The following is a 25040-nucleotide window of genomic DNA, read 5'->3' on the forward strand; positions in this document are numbered from 1 at the left end:
ATCGGTTACAAGATGACTTGAATGTATATTTATATAAAGTAGAAGCGATCCTCACTTTAGAAATTAGTTTTGTAAGGATGAGTTACAACTCTTAATTCTAAGAATTACATTTACAAAGATTATAATTAGATTTTTAACACTACAATAGTTCCACAAAGTATCTCAACAAAAAAATTCAATCGGACTTGCTATGAAATCAACTTTCGCTCATTTGGATAGGTTACAACTTACAAGAGTGTATTTTGAAGGAATCAAATTAAACCAAGAAAAGTTTGAGATGAGTCAATATTTGCTCTCTTTATAAAGCTGTAATTGCTCTGACAAAGATAGATATCATATAAGTGATAGGTTTGGGTTAGTGAGACTCACTAATAGGTCTCACTAATTTTCAGAGCGATACTATTTATTTATTTTTTGACGAATTCAGAGCGTTACTATAAATTGTGTTGAATAATACTATTATTTTTTTTAATTAAAACTTTTTTTTTATGCAAAGCATAAAGTTACACCCAAAAAAATATGTAATTAAATCTGCATACATATATACGTACCTCCTACACCAATTACACACAAAATTTACGCAAACATACTCTCGATAACAATGTATAGTAAGAGACCTCTTTCGATTAAGAGAAATTTATAGTAAGAATAAGAAACCTAAAAATCTTTAAAATACAGTTGTGTGTTAAATATAATCTCTGCAGGCACCAAAAACAAAATCTCTGCAGTTGCTAATAAAAAAAATTACCCTACATACCGCCTTATTTCATGACATGTGTCTTATTCAACTTGCACATTATACCATTAGTAAGAGTAGTCATCGTGATCACAGGATTGACTCGAGGGTAAGACAATTCAAGTAAAAACTTTACGTTTTTGAAAAAGAAAAAAATGTATTAGGAAAATAGTCATAAAAATTCATATTTCTATTTTTTTTTTAAGTAATTAAGTGCATTTTTTTTTTAAGTAATTAAGTGCATATTTCTATTGTACTTGGTATGAAATAAAGTGAATTGTTATTGTTGTTGGAATTTGGAGATAAAGCTATGTTATTGATTCCATAGTTAAGTTGTTGAAAAGAGAGATATGAACCTCCTAATCCAACCATATCAGAAGAAGGTATGAAGCAATTGTTGATTTTTGAAGTTGAAGTAAAATTTTCAAGTGGATGATAATTGCAGTTTTCTATAGGAATAGAATTTGGATTTGGTGTATCATAAAAAAGACTCTTAACTTCATTGGATCCCACAGAGGTTTTCTTAAGAATATTGCTTTTGTCATCTGCAGGTAATTGCTTGTCCTTGTCATTGATCTCAGCTAATTCACACAGTGGTTGGTGTGTGTTTGGATCAATCCCTTTTTGTCTAAGCTTCTTCTTCAAACTTGAATTCCATAAATTTTTTATCTCATTGTCTGTTCTTCCTGGTAACTGTGCCGTAATTTGTGACCACCTGATAATTGATAATTCAAAACATCAGTACATGGTTATTCAGTCATTGTTGCTTCGATTCGTAGAGAATAAAAAAAAACTATTGATAGTCAGGGGCGGACCCAGACACAAATAACTGGTGTGGCTAAAATTTTTAGGTACTACCGGAGAAAAAAATTCATTGACATTTAGTTAAACAACAAACAATATATATATATATATATGTGTGTGTGTGTGTGTGCGCGCGCGCGCGGGTGCGTGTGTGTGGGTGGGATTTACTAATACAACATGTATATCCATAAAAAAAAAATCTATAATCTATAAAATTTCTATTAAAAAATAAAACCAAACTATATAAAAAAATCACAATTTCTGTTCGAATAAAAAAAAATACTATAACTGTTAAATCATGCATATCATTATTGTTAGAGTCTTCACAAGATCCTACCTTGGACCAAAATATATATAGAATACAAAATTATACTAACTTACACTTTATTTTGATAGGCTAATTCAATTAGTTTATAACTTATTAATTTTTATTCCAATTTAACCCATATTATCTTACTTCAAAAAATTAAATATTAATTATGTCATTTCATATTTATATTTCAGTTTAATCGATAATTTTACCCAATATTACAAACTCAATTAGTTATTCATTTTTTTACCAAACAAAGTTAAAGTTAATTATTATAAAATTAAACTATATAAATTAAAATAATACTTTACGTATAATGCAAGACTTGAAATCATCAATAATAGACTACGAACTAATATTTGCACTAGTACTTAAACTAATATGTACGAGGGACTTACAGTATCAATAATAAACTCTAAACTAATATTTATATTAATACTTGTACAAATATGTATATAAAATAACTTAAAATCATTTATAAAATATATATTTATTTTTTATAGGAAACAAATTGGCTAGGCTGGTGTGGCTATAGCCACACCAAGCCTTGAAGAGGTCCGCCCCTGACTACGGGCATGTGGATGAATACTATAATACACTACCCATACTCTACCTATTGTCCTCCCTATCCAACTATTCTCATATATATTTTTACATGCGCGATAAGTATTTATGTTTATCTATGGCTTGTTCCTAAGGTAGCATTGATGAAACAAACTTTGTATACGTAATAATACAGTGAGCGGAGTATATTCTTTTTATATTTTGGTCAAAGGAGTATATTCTTAATATGTGAATATAATATTAAAAATTAACTAAAGAAAACAATATAACGAGTATATTCAATGAATGGAAATTAGGAAAAACTAGATTTGAAAAAAAATAAAAACTTGATACAACATTTGAAATAATTTAACTAATATGTTGGTAGCGCAAAATTTTTCTACATGGTAAATTAATTAAAATTGTTGAATCACAAAATATTTGAATTTGAATTTAAAAATAGTGATGCCTACCCTAAGCTGCTAATTGTGAGTATCATATATATATATATATATATATATATATATATATAGGGGTTTTCTAACTTAGACCCTAGTTTGGTCTAAGTTAGCAAGGTGCACCTTTTCAATTGGACCAAAATACCCATTCTTTTAATTTTTGAAAGAATAGAGCAACAGAGGCATTTCTGTAATTTTACATAAAAAAAAACATAACAACACGCGCCCCACCTTCTTAAACAATTAATAGACGTGGATCCAGTGTCGCGCGCGTACGGAAGGACCATGGTTACAGACCGTTGATTTCCATCAGACAGCCAAGATGTGATCTCATTAAGACTGTCGGATCAATCAGACAGCCCAGATCATCCTGATCTATCAGATCATCCTGTCTGCGCTACACTAGATTATAAGCTGGAGAGAGAAAATTTTGCTTTTGAAAAGGCAGCCACGTGTCAGCATATGAATGGGTCTGCGTGATTTTTTCCATTTTATACTTTAAACTCGATTATTTCGTCGTAAATTAATTTTTTATTTTTTATTTTTTATACCAAAATTCATAATTTTTTTTTCTCTACAAATAGAGACTTGGTTCGTTTGATTTGGACACCGAAAAAAAAACGCAATTTTTCACTACTTTAAACTCGATTATATCGTCGTAAATTAATTTTTTATTTTTTATTTTTTATACCAAAATTCATAATTTTTTTTTCCTACAAATAGAGACTTGGTTCGTTTGATTTGGACACAAAAAAAAAAACGCAATTTTTCACTACCTTAATCTCATTTTATTGTTTACTAAATACGTTACTTGTGTGTTGTAAACTCAACCAACTCACTGAAACCATTATACCAGGAAAATAGTAGATAATATTCTGGAACTTTTGGTATATTTTATGAAATTTTTGGAGACCTGAAACTATTTTTAGTTAATTAAATGAGATAAAACGGTAATTAAAAACTAATGTTTGCTTCTGAAACCATTTAATTGGTAGAATGGTTGCACATAGTTGTATTCTGAAACCATTTTACTGGTAGAATGGTTTCAATGGGTAATTTATTAATTGTGTTTGCTTCTGAAACCATTTATCTGGTACAATGGTTTCAGAGAGTTGTAATCTGAAACCATTTTGCTGGTAGAATGGTTTCAGTAAGTTGATTATTAGTTATTTGCTTCTGAAACCATTTAGCTTGTAGAATGGTTGCACATAGTTGTATTCTGAAACCATTTTACTGGTAGAATGGTTTCAGTGAGTAATTTATTAATTGTGTTTGCTTCTGAAACCATTTATCTGGTACAATGGTTTCAGAGAGTTGTAATCTGAAACCATTTTGCTGGTAGAATGGTTTCAGTAAGTTGATTATTAGTTATTTGCTTCTGAAACCATTTAGCTTGTAGAATGGTTGCACATAGTTGTATTCTGAAACTATTTTACTGGTAGAATGGTTTCAGTGAGTAATTTATTAATTGTGTTTGCTTCTGAAACCATTTATCTGGTACAATGGTTTCAGAGAGTTGTAATCTGAAACCATTTTGCTGGTAGAATGGTTTCAGTAAGTTGATTATTAGTTATTTGCTTCTGAAACCATTTAGCTTGTAGAATGGTTTCAGAGATTTGTACTCCGAAACCATTTTCCTGGTAGAATGGTTTCAGTGTGTTGATGTAAGGTAGTGAAAAATGAGATTAAGGTAGTGAAAAATTGGGTTTTTTTTTCTGTGTCCAAATCAAACGAACCAAGTCTCTATTTGTAGAGAAAAAAAATTATGAATTTTGGTATAAAAAATAAAAAATAAAAAATTAATTTACGACGAAATAATCGAGTTTAAAGTAGTGAAAAATTGTGTTTTTTTTTCGGTGTCCAAATCAAACGAACCAAGTCTCTATTTGTAGAGAAAAAAAAATTATGAATTTTGGTATAAAAAATAAAAAATAAAAAATAAATTTATGACGAAATAATCGAGTTTAAAGTATTAAATGAAAAAAAATTAACGCAGCCAATCAGCTTCTAACACGTGGCCTTTCTTTTTTAAAAGCTTTCTCTCTCCGCGTGTGGTTTTCACCCACGCGCGCCTGTCGGCGCGTGTGATGCACGCGCTTGGATTTTGGCAAATAACAGCGTGACACGTGTCCTGGGGGGGGAAAAGAAGTGGGGGGCGCGTGTAAAAATGCAGAAAATTACAGAAATGCCCCTGTTGCTCTATTCTTTCAAAAATTAAAAAAATGGGTATTTTTGTCCAACTCAAAAGGTGCACCTTGCTAACTTAGACCCAACTGGGTCTAAGTTAGCAGCCCCCATATATATATATATATATATATGAAGCTCCGTTTGATTTTACTTATTTTCTATTTTTTTTTTCTCTCCTTAAAAATAGTAAAAAAGTAAAAAATTGTATTTGATCAAACTTCTCCTTATTTTGTATTACTTTTTTACTTTTAGTTTTCACCCTCTAGTTCCTAGGGGAAGAGGGTCCTAATAGTGAAGAGTTTGGGGTGAGTTCCGGCAACAAGTGGTTCCAGTCCCCTCCCAAATGTACATTTTTACTTTATTTCTCTAATTTTTTTAAGGAGAAATAAAGTCAAATACAATTTTCTACTTCTTTATTTCTTTTAAGTAAAAGTAGAAAAGTAAAAAATAAATAGGATCAAACGAAGTTATGTAACTTATTTTTATGGATTGTTGAAAAAACTTCAATACTATATATATTTGATTCTAAACATATAATTAATGCATTTGAAATATTCTTATATATTAATTATATAATAAACTTAAAAAGATAAAATTTGCGTATGACGGATGAAATATATGATACTTCCTCTGATCCTGTATAGCTTGACTATTGTTTAAATACATTAACTTTGCGATAAATTTTTTTTTTTTTTTTTATATATATAGAACTTGAGAGTAAATAAATTAACAAAAAATAATAATAATAATAATAATATTAGGAAACTTGATATGGGCCAATGTATGGGGAGAGGAGTGATGAGTAGGATAGAGAGAGAAGGTTGAACGGTCAAAAAGTAAGATAAGAAGAGAGATTTTGATTGAAGAAACAAATTTAAGAAAAGAAACAAAAGTAAGACATAGATGTTTGTGTTGTGTTGACTGTGTTATTATTACTCACCAATCAACCTACACAACACAACACAACACATTATTAATTTTCCATTCTTTGTCTCTTTCTTTCTTTCTCCCATTCCGAATCCCACGGATTTCACTTCCATTCAAAGTCATAGCTACCTTCCCCTACTTGCCTGCTAGATCCATTCCATTTCTCTGTAAGTCTCTCTCTCTCTCTCTCTCTCTCTCTCTCTCTCTCTCTCTCTCTCTTCTCCATTCCTCTCTGTTTCCTTTATTCCATTTTTCTTATTCTTACTCTTCTTCACGCGTTCAATCCTTCATTTTTAGACCCTTTTGAATACTTTACTCTATATCTTGTGGAAAATTCGACCCACTTCATTTTTCTCTCAGATCACACTCTTACTCTACTTTACTTCCATTTGGGTTAAGGTTAAACACCTAAAGAATAGATTTTTATTATTATTATTATATTTTTGTGTTCTCAGATTTCAGAAATATGAACAAAATTTGAACTTTTAAACGTTTTTTTTTGTTTCTTACTAGGGTTTTGACTTGAATTGTAGTCTTGTAGAGATTTGATGGAGTTTTTGACCTTTTTTTTATTTTATTTTTTGCAGGGTTGAAGTTGTTAATTTTGGTGTTGGATGTTGAGTTTTGAAGCTGTGTATGATCTGAAAGTAAATAAATAAGTAAAAAAAATTGTACTTTTTTCTGAGTTGATGATGGCATCAGGTGGTGTTGCACCTGCTTCTGGATTTATAGATAAGAATGCAAGTTCTGTTGGTGTTGAAAAGTTGCCTGAAGAGATGAATGACATGAAAATTAGGGATGATAAGGTTAACAATTTTTTTTTTTTTTTTGTTGCATTTTTTGTTCTTGAATAAGCATCTGGTTTATTAAATATGCAGTCTATTTATGTAAAAAATTGCTGATCTAAATCTAAATGCAGGAAATGGAAGCCGCCACCGTGGTAGATGGAAATGGAACAGAAACCGGACATATAATTGTCACAACCATTGGTGGTAAAAATGGCCAGCCAAAGCAGGTGTGTGCGTGTGTTTGATTTATCATTTTTGATGATTATTGGACAGCTATAGAATCTATGAACTTACATGATTGCTTATGCTTTAATAATTTTAGACAATAAGCTACATGGCCGAGCGTGTTGTTGGACATGGATCTTTTGGTGTAGTTTTTCAGGTTGGTCTTTGATACATTCCTTGTTTGATACTTAGCTTTGCGTTTGAGTAGGTTTGATGTTTTGATGTAAACTATATTTTGATTTGTTGTTTCTGCTTTTGCTGTGATAGGCAAAGTGTTTGGAGACGGGAGAAACTGTGGCCATAAAGAAGGTTCTTCAAGACAAGAGGTACAAGAACCGGGAATTGCAAACTATGCGACTTTTGGACCACCCTAATGTTGTATCTTTGAAGCATTGCTTCTTCTCGACGACTGAAAAAGACGAGCTTTATCTTAACTTGGTGCTTGAGTATGTTCCCGAGACTGCCAGTCGGGTGATCAGACACTACAACAAAATGAATCAAAGAATGCCTATGATATACGTTAAACTCTATTCTTATCAGGTATATTTCTATGTACTATGAACTTAATTCATTTATTTATTTCCTTATCTTTTTATTGTTAGCTTTAATTAACTATATATTGTGAAAATCAGTGTCACTTTGTTGGTTCTGATAATCCTTTCTCTTTTCAATTTGTAGATTTGCAGAGCACTTGCTTATATTCACAACAGTATTGGAGTATGTCACAGGGATATTAAACCTCAAAATTTGCTGGTACATTTGCTTGGATACTTGTTTAATTTTTTTTTTTGTAGTTTATATACTATTTGAAGTGACTATGAATATAGCATTTATACTATTCAGTAGTTTGTCTTTGCCATGTTTTATTAGATGAGCTCAATTTCCCTGTAGAATGGAGATACTGATTTTTGGTTGTCTCTGTTGGATGTTGTCTCGTAACAGGTCAATCCTCACACTCACCAACTGAAGATATGCGATTTTGGAAGTGCTAAAGTCTTGGTTAGTTTATTCTTAACCTTGAAATCCTATTGTTTGTTTTCAATGGCTATCTGATGTTTTATCAGGACTAAAAGTAAATGGTCTATGTTGTGTGCAGGTAAAGGGTGAACCAAACATATCTTACATCTGTTCTAGGTACTATAGAGCTCCTGAGCTTATATTCGGTGCAACTGAGTATACCACAGCCATTGACATCTGGTCAGCTGGCTGCGTACTTGGTGAACTTTTGCTTGGCCAGGTATGTAACTTCGTCGAGTACTCAAGTTAAAGTTACATTTTGAATTCATGTATGTACCATAACTAATGACGAATTTCTGTTCCTATCAGCCGCTCTTTCCTGGTGAGAGTGGAGTAGACCAACTTGTGGAAATCATAAAGGTAATGTGTGTTTTAAACAATATTACTGATATTATCTACCTTGCTACTAACTTGAACATATCAAGATTCATCTTTCCGTTTTGTTTACTGCTATTTTTTATTTCATTAATTCTGAAGAATCGTGGCGTTCACTTGCAGGTTTTAGGTACTCCAACAAGGGAAGAAATCAAGTGTATGAATCCTAATTATACAGAGTTTAAGTTTCCTCAAATCAAAGCTCATCCATGGCACAAGGTATGTAATGTTAGTTTGTCTGTCCTATTAAACCGATCGTTGTGTAGTGAAACTTATCTGATTTTTCATCATCAGATCTTTCACAAGAGAATGCCACCTGAGGCTGTGGATCTTGTCTCAAGACTATTGCAATACTCTCCAAATCTTCGAAGCACTGCAGTAAGTATATGATTTTATACGATATGCAGATCTGAGAACAAATCTGTCTCTTTCACAATCTATTAATAATATTTCTGTTATGATTTCCAACTGAACATTATCTTGACCTATACTTTGTCAATGTAGTTGGAGGCACTTGTTCATCCATTCTTTGATGAGCTGCGCGATCCCAACACTAGGTTGCCAAATGGACGTTTCCTTCCTCCATTATTTAACTTCAAAGTCAATGGTAAGTAACTAATTTCCAAATAAATATTACGTCATCATTATCTCTCTATTTAAGTTGTCGGTTAATATTGACATTTCTTGTTTCCTACTCCGATGCAGAGCTCAAGGGAGTGCCTTCGGAGATGTTGGTGAAGCTGGTTCCACCTCATGCACGAAAGCAATGTGCTTTGTTCGGATCATCATCATAAAGCAGCCTTGTGTAGTTATTAATATTATTATTAAGTACTTTCTTCTACCTGTGAAAGTGTATCTAGTAAAATTTCAAGTGGTTAAATAGGTTATTATTACTATTTTCTTTCTGTTGATTTGTTCTCACACCACCTACCATCCAATTTATTATTTATTTTTCTCCCTGCATGTAGAAGAAAGCTGTTTGATAAGCAACTTCAGCTTGATCATTACTTTGTAGGATCTAATGTGTCCACTCACCTTAAAATGAAACCACTGTTTATTAAAGTGATATGCTTAATCACACTACCTAACTGAACTGTTATTCTTGTATCACCCTTTAAATGCTGTTGGTAAACCTTATTGATCAATATCAGTAATTGGTGGAAAAATCAAACTACTCTCAAGGCTGGCTCACATGTAGTAGACTAGTAGTTCTCGTATGTTTCATCTTCCAAATTGAATTGTGTCGGACTCAACTTTACAAAATTGTCTTGTTTATACGGTGAGGGATGTTTTTCACTTATGAACATATTGTCACCTTATATTTCATTTAATGAGAGACTTTCAACCTTGGATGTAATAGTTCATTGCAATTTTGGAGTGTAGTTTTCGACATGAGTTAGGAAAGAAAAGGTTGTGGTGGTTATACCAAATAAATTAACTTGACCTTTAATGGAGCATATCTTTGGTGAAGACACTCTTTATGTTAAAGCCTAATATAGTTTTGGACAACATGTATGAGTTTTCAAGTTGTGTTTGTCACTATGTCTATATACAAAAATAAGAAATATTATTAATTTCTTTAAATGTAAACATCCCAACTCATCATGTTGGAGTGGGGTAAAAAATTCCTGTGGATTATTAAGGGTTCTTAAGAACTTCGACCCATTGAACGGGCCTTTAGTTTATCAAGAAAAGGCAAAGGGGCTTATGCTACACATTTGAAGAAATGAGGCACGTTACCGACAAAAATACTAAAACTTTCATAATTGGCGTGTCACTTATGGTTTTAGCAGATTCAGATATTGATTTAGGAGATGAGCCAGAAGCAGACTCGGAACAAACAGATGAGGTATTTTCTAGCATTATCAATGGAATTGCAAGAGGACTGCTACCTTCATGAGGATTCTAGACTTAGAGTAATCCAAGAGATCTAAAAGCCAGCAATATCCTTCTCGATGATGAAATGAATCCAAAGATATCAGATTTTGGATTGGCAATGACATTTGAAAAAGACCAATGTCAGACAAACACAAAAAGAGTTATTGGTACCTAGTATGGGTTATTGGAAACCTTTTAAAACATAAATTAGAAATTTTACATGATTCACATCCGACACTGTTCTATTGATTTTATACAGTGGATACATGACTCCAGAATATGCAATGACTTGGTTATTTTCAGTGAAATCCGATGTTTTCAGCTGTGAAGTTCTTATATTAAAAATAATTTATGGAAAAAGAAATGGTGAATTTGTTCTTTCAGAACATATGCAAAGTCTTCTACTATATGTGAGTTTTCCTTATAACACATCTCATCAACAAATTAATATGAGATGGACAAAGAAATGTGTAATGACCCAACTATTCAAAGAGCAAAATAGTTTTATACTTGTTTGAAATCACTAACCTTACCTTTAAATGAGAGGCTGTTTAGATATATACATGGGTAGCAAGTCTGAAATTTCAGATCACTTGGTCTAAATTCTAATAGCATATTATGAGCCAACTATCCAAAGACTGTGACAACACAAATGTATTTTTTAGGAGTGGATGGGCAGTTAGATACTCACTCCGGTCTTTATAGAATGTTTGATGGATGTACATTAAACATTCTATAAATCTAAAATGTAAACATTTTATTATAATAAGAACTGAGACGTATTGTTTATTAGAGGATATTATTTGATTGCACAAGCTAAGAGTATGGATCGTAAGTTGGTGGTTGATGTCATAATCGAGGAAGACTACAAAATGTGTTCGACTATTTTTTATTACGTTGTAAAACTTTGTTACATTTTTTCTCAAAATAATAGGGTTAGTCTTAGAATTGAGTATTGGGTCTAACTCATCCTTACAAAACTGACTTGTAAGGTGAAGATTGCCTCATCTCGCAACCGATGTGGGACTTCTTAACTATTAATTTTATTGGAAGACAAACGAATCTTGTTAACGAATCTTGTTGCTCATAAACTTGTGAGGCGCCAGATTTTTTGCTAGTTTTCAAAATTTTGAATCCAACTTATATTACTCATATTATTCTTGATGAAATGAAATAAGTTTGTTAGTAAAAAAATAAAAACTTGAAATCAATATTTTAATAAATTTGCAAACATTCTTTCCGAACTGCATGAGAGGAAAAATTGAGTTTGTCCCATGATTTATGGTGTTGTTTTACTCACTATTATAAGCTGAGGTTCATAATTAGGTGGTCAATTTCATTCATAAAGGCACAAATGAGAATTTTTCATAATTAATAATTGCTTACAAAGTACAAAATTTCTCAGCAACTTCTTTATGTTACATGAGATTTTCATGATACCATGCATTCATTTGTATATTGAAAACTTTTTCTTAGCCACAACCTTAATTTTCATTAAAAATAATAGGCACACTTTTCTAACAAACTATTTTCAATACATTTTTTATCATCAAGTGAAATTCATGTAGGTCTAACCACTTTAAGATGTGAGCGTCACCAAATAAAATCACACGAATTTCACTATCCAATAAAGAATTTTGACGCACTGTTTAATTTTCACGTCAACATAATGAGAGAACTAAAAGCAATCTGCACAAGATATGTGCATTATTCATTGGGACTAAGCCTAATATAAAAGATTTTGAGGTTTCTGCAACAACATCATAACCTTGATTCCAATCGCATCAGCCGCTGCAAAATGAAGTTTCCAGCGCGACTGCGACCAAAACCACAATTTAAAACCATGAGCTGAGTCTTAAACTTGTTGATCTGGTTTTTTTAATATATAAACCTTTGTTTAGAATAACAAAACCTTAGACCAAAAGAAAACAACAGTTATGGGAAGAACATTAATCTGATTAATTTCAGGTTATTCCGTTTTTCCCTTTTCAGAACACTCACTCATATGCACACTTCACATTTACATATTTAAAGAAAGCTCAAACACTCATGAGGTCTTTGTCCTTTTCTATTCCAAAAGTCATTAAAAAATTTGCAACATGAAGATTATATATACTTTAGCAGAAATTCCACTATGACTTATTAATATAGAGTAACATGCACTTTTATTCTGCATTCACTCCAAGAGCCAAATTCAGTTAAACTTGTTGCAACTTGTGTGTGTTAAAGTGCTTTTAATTGGTATCTACCTTCTTAGGTTTTCAAGTTTTATAGAGAATTGAAACTAGGCAATTTTGGTTTCAATATTTGTTTTTTGAGAATGAAGCATTCTCAAATTTTACCACTAGCATTCTGTTTAATTTTCCTTACTTTATTTCTGTTAGTTCATGCTAGACATCACCATTCACATAAAAAACATAAGCATTCACATTCTCATAAATCATATGTAACTTCACCGCCGCCACCTCCTCGTGATAATGCTTACTTCAATAATGCCTCTAGCATTTTTGATGTAAGATCATTTGGTGCCATTGGAGATGGAATAGAAGACGACACAGAAGCATTTAAGACAGCATGGGACACTGCATGCCAAAGCGAATCCGAAGTTAATGTTATTCTTGTTCCTCAAGGTTTCTCATTTGTCATTCAATCTACTATCTTCACCGGTCCTTGTCAAGGTGAATTAGTATTCAAGGTAATTATGCATACTTACTCGGCTCAAATTTTCTACGGCCATGTGGTCCGTCCAGTAAAATCTCAGACGTTGGATCTAGGTTGCAGCTCGATCCAACAACGATGAGTTGGCTGGAACGACTGCATGGTTGGAGATACACTTCTTGCATGCCTAAGGGCACAACTAATTTACTGATGAACTTCGTTGAGCCCAGCCTGGATTTTTACAGCCATGCAGTCCGTCCAACAAAACATTAGTTGTTAGATCCAGGTTCCAGCTTGATCCAACAATCAAGAGTACCTGGACCGACTGCATGGCCGAAGAGAGACTTCTTGCTAACTAATTAACTGATGGAATTTGTTGGTATGATGAATTAGGTGGATGGCACTGTTATGGCACCTGATGGACCTGAATCTTGGCCAAAAAACAACAGTAGGCGACAGTGGCTGGTTTTTTACAGAATCAATGGAATGTCACTAGAAGGAAGTGGTTTAATAGATGGGAGAGGACAAAAATGGTGGGACCTTCCTTGTAAGCCTCACAAGGTAATGATCTACGCTCATTTTTAGAATTGTAATTTTTTTACAATTTTGATGCTAAGTTAATCCTAACAATAAATGTCACAGGGATCAAATGTGACAGCATTAGGACCTTGTGATAGTCCAATTGTAAGTTTTCAAGGCCTTAATTTCTTCTATATATGTTCATCTTCTAATCCTTAAATTGCACTATGATTAAGTATAATTATGTATACAAAATTAATATACATGATGCAGGCTATAAGGTTTTTTATGAGTTCCAACTTGACTGTGCAAGAACTTAAGGTGAAGAACAGTCCTCAGTTCCATTTCAGATTTGATGGCTGCAATAATGTCCATATAAAATCAATTTACATTACAGCTCCAAAACTAAGTCCCAACACTGATGGAATTCACTTAGAAAATGTCAATGATGTGAAAATATATAACTCTGTGATATCTAATGGTTAGTTGCTATACTATTTTTTTAATATCCTCGTTTATTGCACCAAAAGCATTAATAAAACATGGCTGATTTATCTTTTATAGGTGATGACTGTGTGTCCATTGGATCCGGGTGCTATGATGTTGATATAAAGAACATTACATGTGGACCTAGTCATGGAATTAGGTAACCTATATGCTTTAATCCATATACCTATTATTTTTCCTAACCCTACGATCCCGAGGGAAAACGGGTCTTGGTAATCTTAAACTTAGTCGGGAGGTAAGTAAAGTCTTATAAAAAACTGGTTTGAACTCAGGACATATCTTGGTGGTTTCTAGGGTGGAGAAGTATCTCATATGGTTTATGGGGGACCGATGCTTAAAAATTGTTTGAAACTCCAACAATGATCGGTGTCACTCATCAAAAGTAGAAGTTCCTGGATGATTGAGACGGTGACCTAATTAGTGCCAGTTCGATAAAAAACAAGGAAAACAAATATTAATGCCTTAAAAATCAACTTATATCTGTTTTTCTTGTATTTGTTGAATTGACACCAATCAAGTCACTGTCTCATCTGTAAGAACATAAAGACTCTGAACTTCTACTTAAAGGTGGTGACGTCAGTCGTCGTCAAAGTTTTGAGCGATTTTCAAGCATCAGTTAATCATAAACACATGTGACACTTCTCCACCCTAGCAATTTCAACTTACCTTTTATTGACATATAAAAAACTATTACATACATAGACTTCATTTATTAAGGTGAAATCACATAAATGTTTATATACTTTGATCACATATATGTATATCTAACAGTATTTATTTATCATTCAGCATAGGTAGTTTAGGAAATCACAACACCAAAGCATGTGTATCAAACATTACTGTGAGAGATTCAATCATAAAAATGTCAGACAATGGAGTCAGAATCAAGACATGGCAAGGTGGATCAGGATCAGTATCAGGAGTAACATTCAATAATATTAACATGATTAGTGTACGAAATCCAATCATAATTGACCAATTCTATTGCCTAACCAAAGATTGCACCAACAAAACCTCAGCAGTATCTATAACAAACATTCTTTACACAAACATCAAAGGAACTTATGATATAAAAAGCCCTCCTATGCATTTTGCTTGTAGTGATTCTGTCCCTTGCACCAACATAACACTCTCAGAAATTGAGCTTCTTCCATCACAAGGAGATATAGTGACTGATCCTTTTTGTTGGAATGCTTATGGAGATTTGGAGACATTAACTATTCCGCCGGTTTCTTGTTTGCTCGAAGGCATTCCTCAGTCGTTGTTAGACTATGGCATAGGTCATTGCTGACCAAATAGTTTTTTTTTTTAAAAAAAATTTAAGAAAAAGTGTGTCCATGTCTATATATGATTGTTAGGAATTGATATTAATTAATATGGCATTTGATTTTGAATCTTATGTTTGTGATTGATGAGGAGTTGTGTTTTGTATGCTCCTCCCTAAATGTAAACTGGAGTATGTTGCGTGATTGTCAAGGTTTTAAAATGGATTTGCTTGTATATGTGGAAATGTTGAGCTGAGACTCCATGAATGAGCTCGAGATAGGCGCAAGCATGCTTAGACAGAAAATACGTGCAGCAAGAGAAAAATAGGCGCGAGAGTGAAAAAGTTTAAATTCACAAATCTAATCAATACAATGTACACTGATCTCTACTTATGCAAGTTACTAAGCATAGCTGGAGTTAGTTAGGAGCTGATAACTACCGTAACAAACTAGAGACAAGGTAGTTAACTATCAACTAACTAGGGTTGCTTGTGATACAAGTAACTCATCTATACATTGTTATTCTTATGATTCACATATCTTAGAGTTTGATTTGAGGTTATTCAGAAGAAAAACTATAAAGCATTGGATATATGAATTTCTAATAAAGTTATATATATCTAACATTTAGACTGTTCATAGACGTTAAGAGACTGTTAAGAGAGTGTTCCTAGGGTCACTTTTTGCAATTAGAAATGTATTTTCAATTTTGGTGGAATACAATATATTATATACACGGTGGAAATGGATTATCTGCGGTCAAAGTCAAATAGCAACTGTATGAAAATAGTAATATTTCTTGTCCAAGTTTCAAATTTAAACCGTCTAGTTTTAATCAAACGAATAATTTTAATAACAAAAGCACAGAAGTTTTGTCTCTAGGATGAATCAACTTCCTATTGAAATAGAAACTAGAATATTCCAATACAAATTAAAGCAAAAAGAATATGATAGTATAAGTGTGAGTGATTTGATGAGGATTTGTACCCATAACACTGTTGCTTCCTCGAGTTGGGTGCAGAGTGGTGGAGTGGAGGCCTGGAGGGACAATTTGGCTTTTTCATTATGGGTGGGGGAGTGTTGTGTTGGTAGACTTAAATATTTAAATGTTCAACAACAACAAAAAAGGTACCATCAAGTGGCTAAATCCAATTGCCACCCACAAAACACTTCTTTTTGCTGCCAATTTTATCAAAAGTTATTATTGGTTTGAGCATATAGATAAGAAAGCAAGAGATGAAATAATAGGATCAGAAGAGAATTAATGTGTTCTTAATAAGTTTGGCTTATTGTTAAGAGTTTATAAGTAGCGAGCAAGTCTATCAACAAATCCTAGCTCAACGGGCAGAAATGCTGAACTTTCTAGTGTCGGATGTCATGACTGGGGTTCGATCCCCGGTCCATCCATTCAGTGTGTGTGAGTTTACAATCACTTGTCATTTCGTCTATGTACGAAAAAAAAAAACTATCTGTTGGTAGGCCTAAAACGAAAACAATTGTAACCTTGCCCTTGGATCGGTCAATATGAATTTATAAGTAAGAACAATACTCACCTTACACGCCGAACTCAAATTCTATGAGTAGATCATGCTTTAGAAAAGGTGAAGGCTGTGAGTAGCTCCTGAATGATTAATTGGCATGAATGTATGTGGGCATGCCAAAATGTCCAAACTCCAAAGTTAAACTAAAAAGGAGAAAAGAATCTTGGCCATTATAAGGCATCTCTCATTTACCAATTGCAAGTTTAAACTTTGATGTTGCTTTATCTTATTTTTCATATGAATAACTTCTGAATATAGCAAACGAATACAACTTTCTTTTTGCATAATAATGCTCCAAGAGACTATTTGGAAGAGGAGAAAAAGCATAACGAGAGAGAAAGTGAGTGCCAAAAAAAGATAGACAAGCTTTTCTTTAGTCAATAAGCATTGTCATTTTTATATATATGGTGGGAAGAACTATCATTTCATTCTGTCTTACATTATTATTAATTTCTTTTTGTCAAAGGTCTCAAATGAACATAATGGACTCTGGTGATGGCCCTTATGCACGCCGGTTTTAGTTCTTGGGGACAATAAGTAAGTAGATGTGAAGCAGAAAACAAAATTGGGATGTTACAAGAAAGGAAAATTGGGATGTACCACGCGACAAGTGGGATGAATGTCTCTACTGGTTGGTCGCATGGATACTTTTAGATGGACTAACATATTGATCGAGTATTTAAGAGTTACGTGTAATGACTTGCACTAGAATCAGTTATAATTAATCGAGTTTATTCATGAGTTGTTAATGTCAAGCATGTAAGACTTGGACTTGGTTAAGTAAACGAGCTTGACCAATCCTTAAAAAGTAGAGTCAGATGATTTGCAAATAACTCATCAAATTTACATAACATCCTTACATTGAGATGTTACAATAATTGTAAAAAAAAAATCTTCAAATCAAATGTGTGCTTTTAAAATACTTTAAATATACACGATGTCATATTAATATGTGGCTAACGTTATTATGAGAAAAAAATATTGGTGGACACCCATCCATCCAATCTACACCTCTTGTCTTCAAATCTCTCTATCTCTCTCTCTCTCTCTCTCTCTCTCTCTCTCTCTCTCAGTTTTTTTTTTTTTTTTCTAGGGGTGATTAACCATTTATTTTAAAGAAAAGAAAGTGTTTACTTTTTTCTTTGGTGCCAATAGTAAAGGACTTTCAATGAGCACATCGGGCCAATACAAGATAAATGGGTTGGACTATGGAAGCCCACAATGTTGGCCCAATCATTGACAGATCTCAAATTGATCCAATATGAACTAATTCGTCTTTACCCCCCATTTCCTCTTTACTACAACTTTACTTGTCAACAACATAACACCCTCAATTTTCTCAAAAAAAAAAAAAAAACATAACACCCTCTATTAAATTTTGTGAAGTGTGGTCACAAGATTTTATCACACTCATAAATTAAAATTAAAAATAGAAAGAAAAAATTAAATAATGCATATTTTCTAAATAATTAAATGATATGTATGGTAAAAAAGAAAATCATCGAGTTCAAATGATCACATACTAATAATTGTACGAAGGTGAATTCTTTAGTAAGAGATTCACAAATAGTATTTATTGATTTTTGAATCTATCAAAATTATTCAACTCAACAATGTATTATTGCACATTTAAAATAAGATGTATATCGAAGTATTCACAAATACTAAGAAGAGATTTACTAGGAGTTACGAAGAAAATGGCACGTGAAATAAATACTGGAAAAAGAGAAGACTTAGCATATTGGTGACATGAAAATCGATAATATGTAGGGGGCATAAGGAATCTAGCTAGCTAGCTAGCTTATTGCATTTTATATAGCCACAAGCCATATCAAGTATATATAGGTCAACTTTCATATAACCTCACAACTCACTTTTCTGTTTGTCTTGATACAATAACGGATCTAATCCATTTATCCTTTTCCTCATAGAGAAAGTAGTAGTTTTCAATTACAATAAATCCACATTAGATTACAATAATGACGCTGGTAATATATAACGAAGTTGCGTTGATAATCGTATTGTTGAGGTGACAACATACTTGAGATTCCGTTAATATATAAAGATGTCTTTGCATCCCTCTTTTACTTTAAAAATAAATATTGTCAGACACTAAAATATAAATTTATAAAAAGTGATATCTAACTAAAAACTGGTAAACTAAAGAGCATGAATTGAATTTTAAGCAATAGGCCTAAGGTACATGTTGTGTGGCCAAAAATTACTAATGCTCAAAATGTTATTTTCAAATGATTATTGAAAACTAAACATTCTACATAAAGTCATTTTTAGTGGTGACATGGTCAACTAATGTGTCAATTCTTGAATACAACTTATTTTGCTTCAAATTCTTCTCCTAAATATAGATGATGTAAACCGACCACTTTTGTTTTGTCTTTTATTATTTTGGATCCTTTTGTTATTTTTTTTACTCAAAAAGACAGAGATTTTGGAATAATTAGAAAGTGATGTAAGCTCTTTAAGCAAAACCAATGGATGAATTAATGTAATGAACCCTACCAATGAATAGTAGAATATCATAAAACATTACCACACTCACTCTCTTTTGAAAGTTTCTTTTTCAAGTAAACTCGTAACCAATTAAGTAAGTGTGGTTTTGCTTTCATGCTGTAATGATGATAATGATTTTGACATGATAATTAGGTGGTGAATCTTCTAGTCCAAGACACTATCACCAAAAAAGGTTGTCCCTAAAGTTTATCATTTACACGCACATAAACAAATCCATAAATAAATGACATACTTTTGTTGCATTCTATGTGATCTAAAGTGGATCGATCATGCGGACGGTAGCCGAAAATGTTGATGTGTGACACTCTAACGTTTAAGTCAGTAGGAGATTGAGACGAGTAAGAAAGTTTTTTATATAGTGATATTGTTGAGGTAAAATGGTGGAAAAGTCTATTGACAATGTTACATGGAGACGCACCGATCTAGCTGTTGCTGACCTTTAGGTATGTTTTGTGTGTGGTATTGGGTCTCCCGTGTGGAAGTCCAATTGGGATGAGTCCTGACTCAGTTCGAAAGAATATGAATATATGCATGACATATATGTAGACATAATTTGAATGTTATAAATTATCTTACATCTAATGCGATTGCTGTGAATATATGACATGACCGGAGATGTTGAAGTGTGACTCTCTAACGTTTAAGTCGGTAGGAGATTGAGACGAGTAAGAAAGCTTTTTATATAGTGATACTGTTGAGGTAAAATGGTGGAAAAGTTTGTTGAAGATGTTCCCAAATGCACGGATTATTTTAAATGAATTGCAGTTACTCTATAGTCAAAGACGTAGACAAAATTAGCCGAACTTTGTTACCAAACATTTGTGTTTCTCTATTTGCATTTGTGGATCTTTATTCTTTTGAATCGGAGTTGATGTTCTAGCAATAAGAAATCAGCAAGAATAAGAACCTGGCCATGGAGAGGCTTATTATATGAGGATGACTGTGAAGCATGAACCATACAATTGTTAAATATAAACTCATCTGAAGTGATGTTCAAAACTATTACAAGACTCAAACTATAGTCATCATTTATTGAATTGAAATTTGAAACAAACTTGATGATGATGTTATACATTTGCACAAATATAATAACATTAACATAATAACATTAACAGATACTTTGGTTACATACACCTGTTGTATATATATATAGGATAATGAAAAGACTTTACAAGTTACAACAATGAGCCAAGCAAAATCAAAGAACCATACTAAACTGGAAATGAAGCAGCAAATAAGCCTCCTGCATCATTCTAAGACACGAGTCTTTAATTATTTTTTGTCCTGCGGTTTTGAATCAGGTTTGAGAGGACTTACCCCCCTAGTTGACAATCTTATTTCTCTAGCCATTGGACTGTTGGGGCCTCTTGTGCCAGACCTAGGACTTTGCTCGGTCGAGAACTCACCCACACGAGAATTAAAGGAGGGGCGCGGGCTAAGACGACTTTGAGGATTATTTCTTGGTGTTGGTGTGGAGCTATTGATCTTTGGACTGGGAGTAGTATGCCTAAATTCACCACGGCTTCTAGTGAGAACTTCGTCAAATATCTCACCTTCTCCAATATGAGAAGCACCGGCTCCAAACTCCGATTGCTGTTAATCAGTTATAATTGTCAGATGATTACAAATATTTAAGTTTAACCATAACTACTTCTAAAGTCACGCATATCAATGATTGTGATTTGTTGAGTGTAAAACATTTTACACTACCAATGTGTCAAAATTAAACTATATTATTATTAAGCTTGTTGGATAAGAAATCTTACAGCTGCAATGTTGAATGGTAAAGCAGTTTGCTCCTCATATTCAGCTGCATCCAAGTCTTGAAGATGCACACCTTTGAAAAATTTGGGGAGAAAATACTGTCTTAATGGAACTAAGAGCATGATCATCAAAGGAAACATGACTCCGGCAATAGGTACCCAAGTTAGTCCAAAACATATAAGTAGATAAATGGTTTGGAAAATTGTGAATGTTGCTATTGTCTTAAACGGAACTGTTTCAACGAACGTAGCATGGTAATCTTCAAGCACCCTACACATCAAAAAGAAAATTTGTTCATCACTATAAGCATATATAGATGATTAAACATATATATTATATTTGACGAAGGACAGAGAATTTTTACTTGTATCTTCTGCTCGGTGCTGTGAAGAGTAATAAGATCCTTTCCCAAAACTGGTTTCCAGGTAAACTTTCAATTGCCATGAAAGCAAAGTAACCCCAAAGTACTGAAGTTGGGATTTTCTTGAGAATAGGCATGGCTGCAAGACATCCTCCAACCATTACTGATTGAAGCAAGTTACTGACACGTTGTTCCTTTACCTCGACAGGAAGCAAGTCATCTATTTCTTTGTCGACATCAAATATAGTTTCATCGACTGGGGCGTCCACGTTTCCCATACTTGTAGCTGCTTGAATGGTTGTTTCTTTTAATTCTTTTAATCCTTGTGCCTAATCATTTTACACAATACCAACATATGTCATATACTATTGAGAACTCATGATATGCACATGGAGAAATTCGTGAAAAGAAAGTTTAGCATTGACTTACTCGAGCAGAAGGGTCTTGGTAAATAAGAGGTGTCTGCATTTGATGATATGCTTCTTGCATATTACCATATAACTGTCCTAAACTAGCATTCTTACTGATACTTTCCCGAGCAGATTTCACGAGTTTGTTACGAAGCAACTGTATCAACAATGCTCATATTTTAGTGACACATATTCATATTACTAAAAGAATCATAAATCAATCAGGAAGAAGTTGAAGTTTTGATACATGTTTAACTTGACTTACTTGATGTTTAAGAGTTGCTAGACTCTTTGTATGCATTGGAGACTGCGGTATGACTCCATTTGCAGGAGGGATTCCAATAAGGCCACACAACAATGTCTTCGATCAAGAAGCAATATAAATTTTACTATTAGAGAAAGAATTAAGGAAGTTGAAGTTTAATGAGCAAAGAAATGGACATAATGAACTGTCATACCAAAAATCCCAAAAGGAGCAAATCATAATGGTAAGATGATGGCTTTTTCAAATTGAACTCTTTCTGCTGAGAAAGCTGAGATGCAACACTGTGATCAAAGTAATAAAGCACAGCAATCATAGTTGCTGGTATAAATGCTCCAATTATGAAGACGACCGGAACATTACCCATATCCTGTTCAAAACAAATGAGTACAATTATTAATTTTTTGTTCACAAGCCATCTTGTTAATAAACAATGTTACGATGGAAAAACATAGAATGTGTAAGTTACATGCCTTAACAACAGTCCAATTGTCGTAGGCACCGGGCGACCACGGATTTGGACTAAAGAGACGCCTTGGGATACCGTGTGGAACACTTGCAGTCGGCATGTAGGACACACCTGTCCAAACTAGGACCATAAGAGGAACACCGTAGTCGGCTATAAGGCTGCGAAGCCAACCTGTAGTTAAATAAATTATTTTCTTAGAAAATGAGTGATTACAAACAGTGACGGATTCATAAATTTTAATTTGCAGAGGCATGTATAAGTTGTGACTAAAGAGCCTTTATGTAGTAACACTTACCACTCCCATAACGCCATGATCTAGCCTTTCGGCTCTTTAATGCAGTGAGGAGAAGGCCAAATGAAAGGACCAAAGCAAACATCCCATTAGCAAACCTCCATGAAGGTAAAAATTCAACTAATTTTGTATCTTCTCTCTTTGGTATGCGAAACTCATCCACGAGCCCCTAAACAACAACAGCAATATGTTGCTAAATAACTTTGGTATAGATAGAATGAATAGGATCAAAGACCAATGTAAACTTTGATAATTTTCTTACTTTGATAGCCTGTTGCATGAAAAGCATTGCAATAAGCATGCCAAACAACTCGCCTGCAATTCGGGTAAATCTGTTGATGATGGAACATGCTCCTAATATTGCCAGTAAGAATAGTATCAATGCAGTCCAGACACATACCCTACAAAATCATCCAGTTATAAAAACAGCAAGACATTGGTATGCCACATGACAGTGACAGGTACTAGAACATAAATAAGGGCCTGTTTGGATTACTGGCATAACCATTGACAGACTATTTGGTAGAGATTATTCGAACAACTTATGATATGTCATTAAGCTGTTTGCAATTTATTTCCATAAACTCTCCAGGATACCTTATGAAAACAGTTTATAACTTACTACATGAAAACAGTTTGACTTTATTATCTTTCATAAAAATAGGATATGCATAAGCACTTATATAAAAACGCTTAATTAAGTTACTTATCCAAACAGGACCTAATGATGGAGTAAAACAAAAAGAGTAAGTTAATTACCATCCAGCCCATCCAAGAAACAGATTCCTACCCAACTCAGGTCTTTCTTTAGCAAAATTGAACATGAATGTGTACATGATCACAGTAGGTTCTGCCACTCCTAAAATCAATAAAGGTTGACCACCAATGATTGAGTGTATAATGCCACATATTGAAGTTGCTGCTAAGGTTTGAACAGCTGTTAGAACACCCTCTGCAAGTTCAAAACATCACATTTTAATGCCAACCCATTTCTAAAGTTCTTTCCTTTTTCCTTTATTCAATCAAAACATATTCCAAAACAGTACTGTCACTTGTCTTTTCTATATATATATATATATATATAGACTGGATACATCAGTTATTCAATAAATCTAAAACGCGAATTAAGAATATTCATTTAAGTACCGGTATTTCTCTCGAGTTGTTCACCAAATGAAATAACAGGTATTGCAGAAGCAAAAAATATGTATGTTGTGGGGGCCAAAATCCTGTAAAAAAGAATCAAATTTTATGAAAGTTATTTTTCAATTGGTAAAAAAAAAAGTTAAAATCTAAATCTTTAATTAGCATTAATAGCTTTAAGAATATACCTTACACCTGCTTTGATTCCACTTGTCCAATCTTGCTTATAGCACATTAACCTTCCTTTTAGATCATTCTTGATACCCTCAAGAGGTACAAATGTTTCTTCCATAATTTTGGTTTTTTTTTTTCCCACCAAAGAAGGGAAAGAGTAATAATTCCAATAAAATCACTGCAAAGTATAATTTACATGATTTTTTGTATTGGTTTATATCTGAACAAAGTTTAATCAGAAGGAAACTGAGGTATGAGGAATGAAGAATGTGGTGATGAATTGAAAAAAGGAGGTGCAAATAGCATGAATAGTGTAGGCTGGCGTCAAAGACATGAAAGAGAGATTCAATTCAATGAAATGCCAGCTGTATGAAAAGCAGGTTGTGTTTGTGACCTTCTGAAGTGGTTCCTAATGACATAAAATGTGTTTTGCAGAGTATTTATAAGCTTAAAAAAAAGAATGAAATAAAGGTACCAACTAATAATGAAATGAAGGTAGATTTGATTTGGAAGTATACTGGTGGTGGTGTATAATGTGACATTGGCTTGTAAAATGTAAATACTATACAAATATATATGTCCTGTCTATCTATCTAATCTAATCTAGCTTCATCATCAACATGCCTTCTTTTTTTTTTATGCCAGAAAGTCTGCATCACCAATAATCTTGTCCCACCAAAATATTAAAAGTTTATATATTGGTACTGATTATCGTTAATTTTTATGAATTTCAATAACATATTAAATAATTTTAGATACTTAAGAATGTTTAAATGAGTTGGTGTGAGTTTCTTTTAGCTTAATCAAAGTTCTGGATTCGATTACTGACTTCATGTAGCAACACTAAAACTCTTAGGGAGAGTTTGCTGCTCATTTGGATCCTAAAAGGCTCGAG

At 33.0% G+C, this 25040-nt stretch overlaps 3 protein-coding genes across 7 annotated transcripts; 2 read left to right on the forward strand and 1 right to left on the reverse strand.

The window, feature by feature from the left end:
• Positions 1-5913: 5913 nt before the first annotated feature.
• On the forward strand, positions 5914-9450 carry LOC123891075 (glycogen synthase kinase-3 homolog MsK-3). Of its 5 annotated transcripts, none has more exons than XM_045940869.1 (13): positions 5914-6132; positions 6553-6771; positions 6885-6980; positions 7076-7135; positions 7246-7518; positions 7657-7731; positions 7921-7977; positions 8075-8215; positions 8305-8355; positions 8494-8589; positions 8665-8748; positions 8875-8977; positions 9076-9450. In XM_045940869.1, exons 2-13 carry the CDS (start codon positions 6655-6657, stop codon positions 9162-9164), a joined length of 1242 nt encoding a protein of 413 aa, XP_045796825.1. In that variant the 5' UTR covers positions 5914-6132; positions 6553-6654; the 3' UTR covers positions 9165-9450. The 5 variants fall into 5 exon arrangements, with proteins under 5 accessions (XP_045796825.1, XP_045796821.1, XP_045796823.1 ...); XM_045940870.1 differs by having other exon boundaries at positions 6120-6364; XM_045940865.1 differs by having other exon boundaries at positions 5978-6132; positions 8305-8589.
• Positions 9451-12041: 2591 nt separating this feature from the next.
• Positions 12042-15418, forward strand: LOC123891076 (polygalacturonase At1g48100). The gene is made up of 6 exons (XM_045940871.1): positions 12042-12943; positions 13300-13467; positions 13549-13590; positions 13699-13906; positions 13990-14071; positions 14722-15418. The coding sequence occupies exons 1-6, from the start codon at positions 12569-12571 to the stop codon at positions 15221-15223; spliced, it is 1377 nt and encodes a 458-aa protein (XP_045796827.1). The 5' UTR covers positions 12042-12568; the 3' UTR covers positions 15224-15418.
• A 4852-nt stretch (positions 15419-20270) lies between these two features.
• LOC123891078 (boron transporter 1-like) lies at positions 20271-24813 on the reverse strand. Its single transcript, XM_045940874.1, has 12 exons — positions 24160-24813; positions 23975-24057; positions 23588-23780; positions 23091-23229; positions 22832-22997; positions 22541-22707; positions 22264-22437; positions 22071-22166; positions 21825-21962; positions 21399-21724; positions 21037-21304; positions 20271-20863 (listed from the first exon to the last, which is right to left on the reverse strand). The coding sequence occupies exons 1-12, from the start codon at positions 24261-24263 to the stop codon at positions 20543-20545; spliced, it is 2175 nt and encodes a 724-aa protein (XP_045796830.1). The 5' UTR covers positions 24264-24813; the 3' UTR covers positions 20271-20542.
• Between the last annotated feature and the right edge of the window lie 227 nt (positions 24814-25040).

Source organism: Trifolium pratense, linkage group LG6 (genome assembly GCF_020283565.1).
Source record: "Trifolium pratense cultivar HEN17-A07 linkage group LG6, ARS_RC_1.1, whole genome shotgun sequence".
NCBI lineage: Eukaryota > Viridiplantae > Streptophyta > Magnoliopsida > Fabales > Fabaceae > Trifolium > Trifolium pratense.

Coding starts and splice junctions, on each gene's coding strand:
- LOC123891075 (XM_045940865.1), top strand. CDS start 6,655: ATGATGGCATCAGGTGGTGTTGCACCTGCTTCTGGATTTATAGATAAG. Junction 7,136..7,245: donor CTTTTGGTGTAGTTTTTCAG/GTTGGTCTTTGA, acceptor TTGCTGTGATAG/GCAAAGTGTTTGGAGACGGG. Junction 8,216..8,304: donor GTGAACTTTTGCTTGGCCAG/GTATGTAACTTC, acceptor TGTTCCTATCAG/CCGCTCTTTCCTGGTGAGAG.
- LOC123891076 (XM_045940871.1), top strand. CDS start 12,569: ATGAAGCATTCTCAAATTTTACCACTAGCATTCTGTTTAATTTTCCTT. Junction 12,944..13,299: donor AAGGTGAATTAGTATTCAAG/GTAATTATGCAT, acceptor ATGATGAATTAG/GTGGATGGCACTGTTATGGC. Junction 13,591..13,698: donor GACCTTGTGATAGTCCAATT/GTAAGTTTTCAA, acceptor TACATGATGCAG/GCTATAAGGTTTTTTATGAG.
- LOC123891078 (XM_045940874.1), bottom strand. CDS start 24,263: ATGGAAGAAACATTTGTACCTCTTGAGGGTATCAAGAATGATCTAAAA. Junction 24,058..24,159: donor GGAATCAAAGCAGGTGTAAG/GTATATTCTTAA, acceptor TCTTTTTTACAG/GATTTTGGCCCCCACAACAT. Junction 20,864..21,036: donor TACCATTCAACATTGCAGCT/GTAAGATTTCTT, acceptor ACTGATTAACAG/CAATCGGAGTTTGGAGCCGG.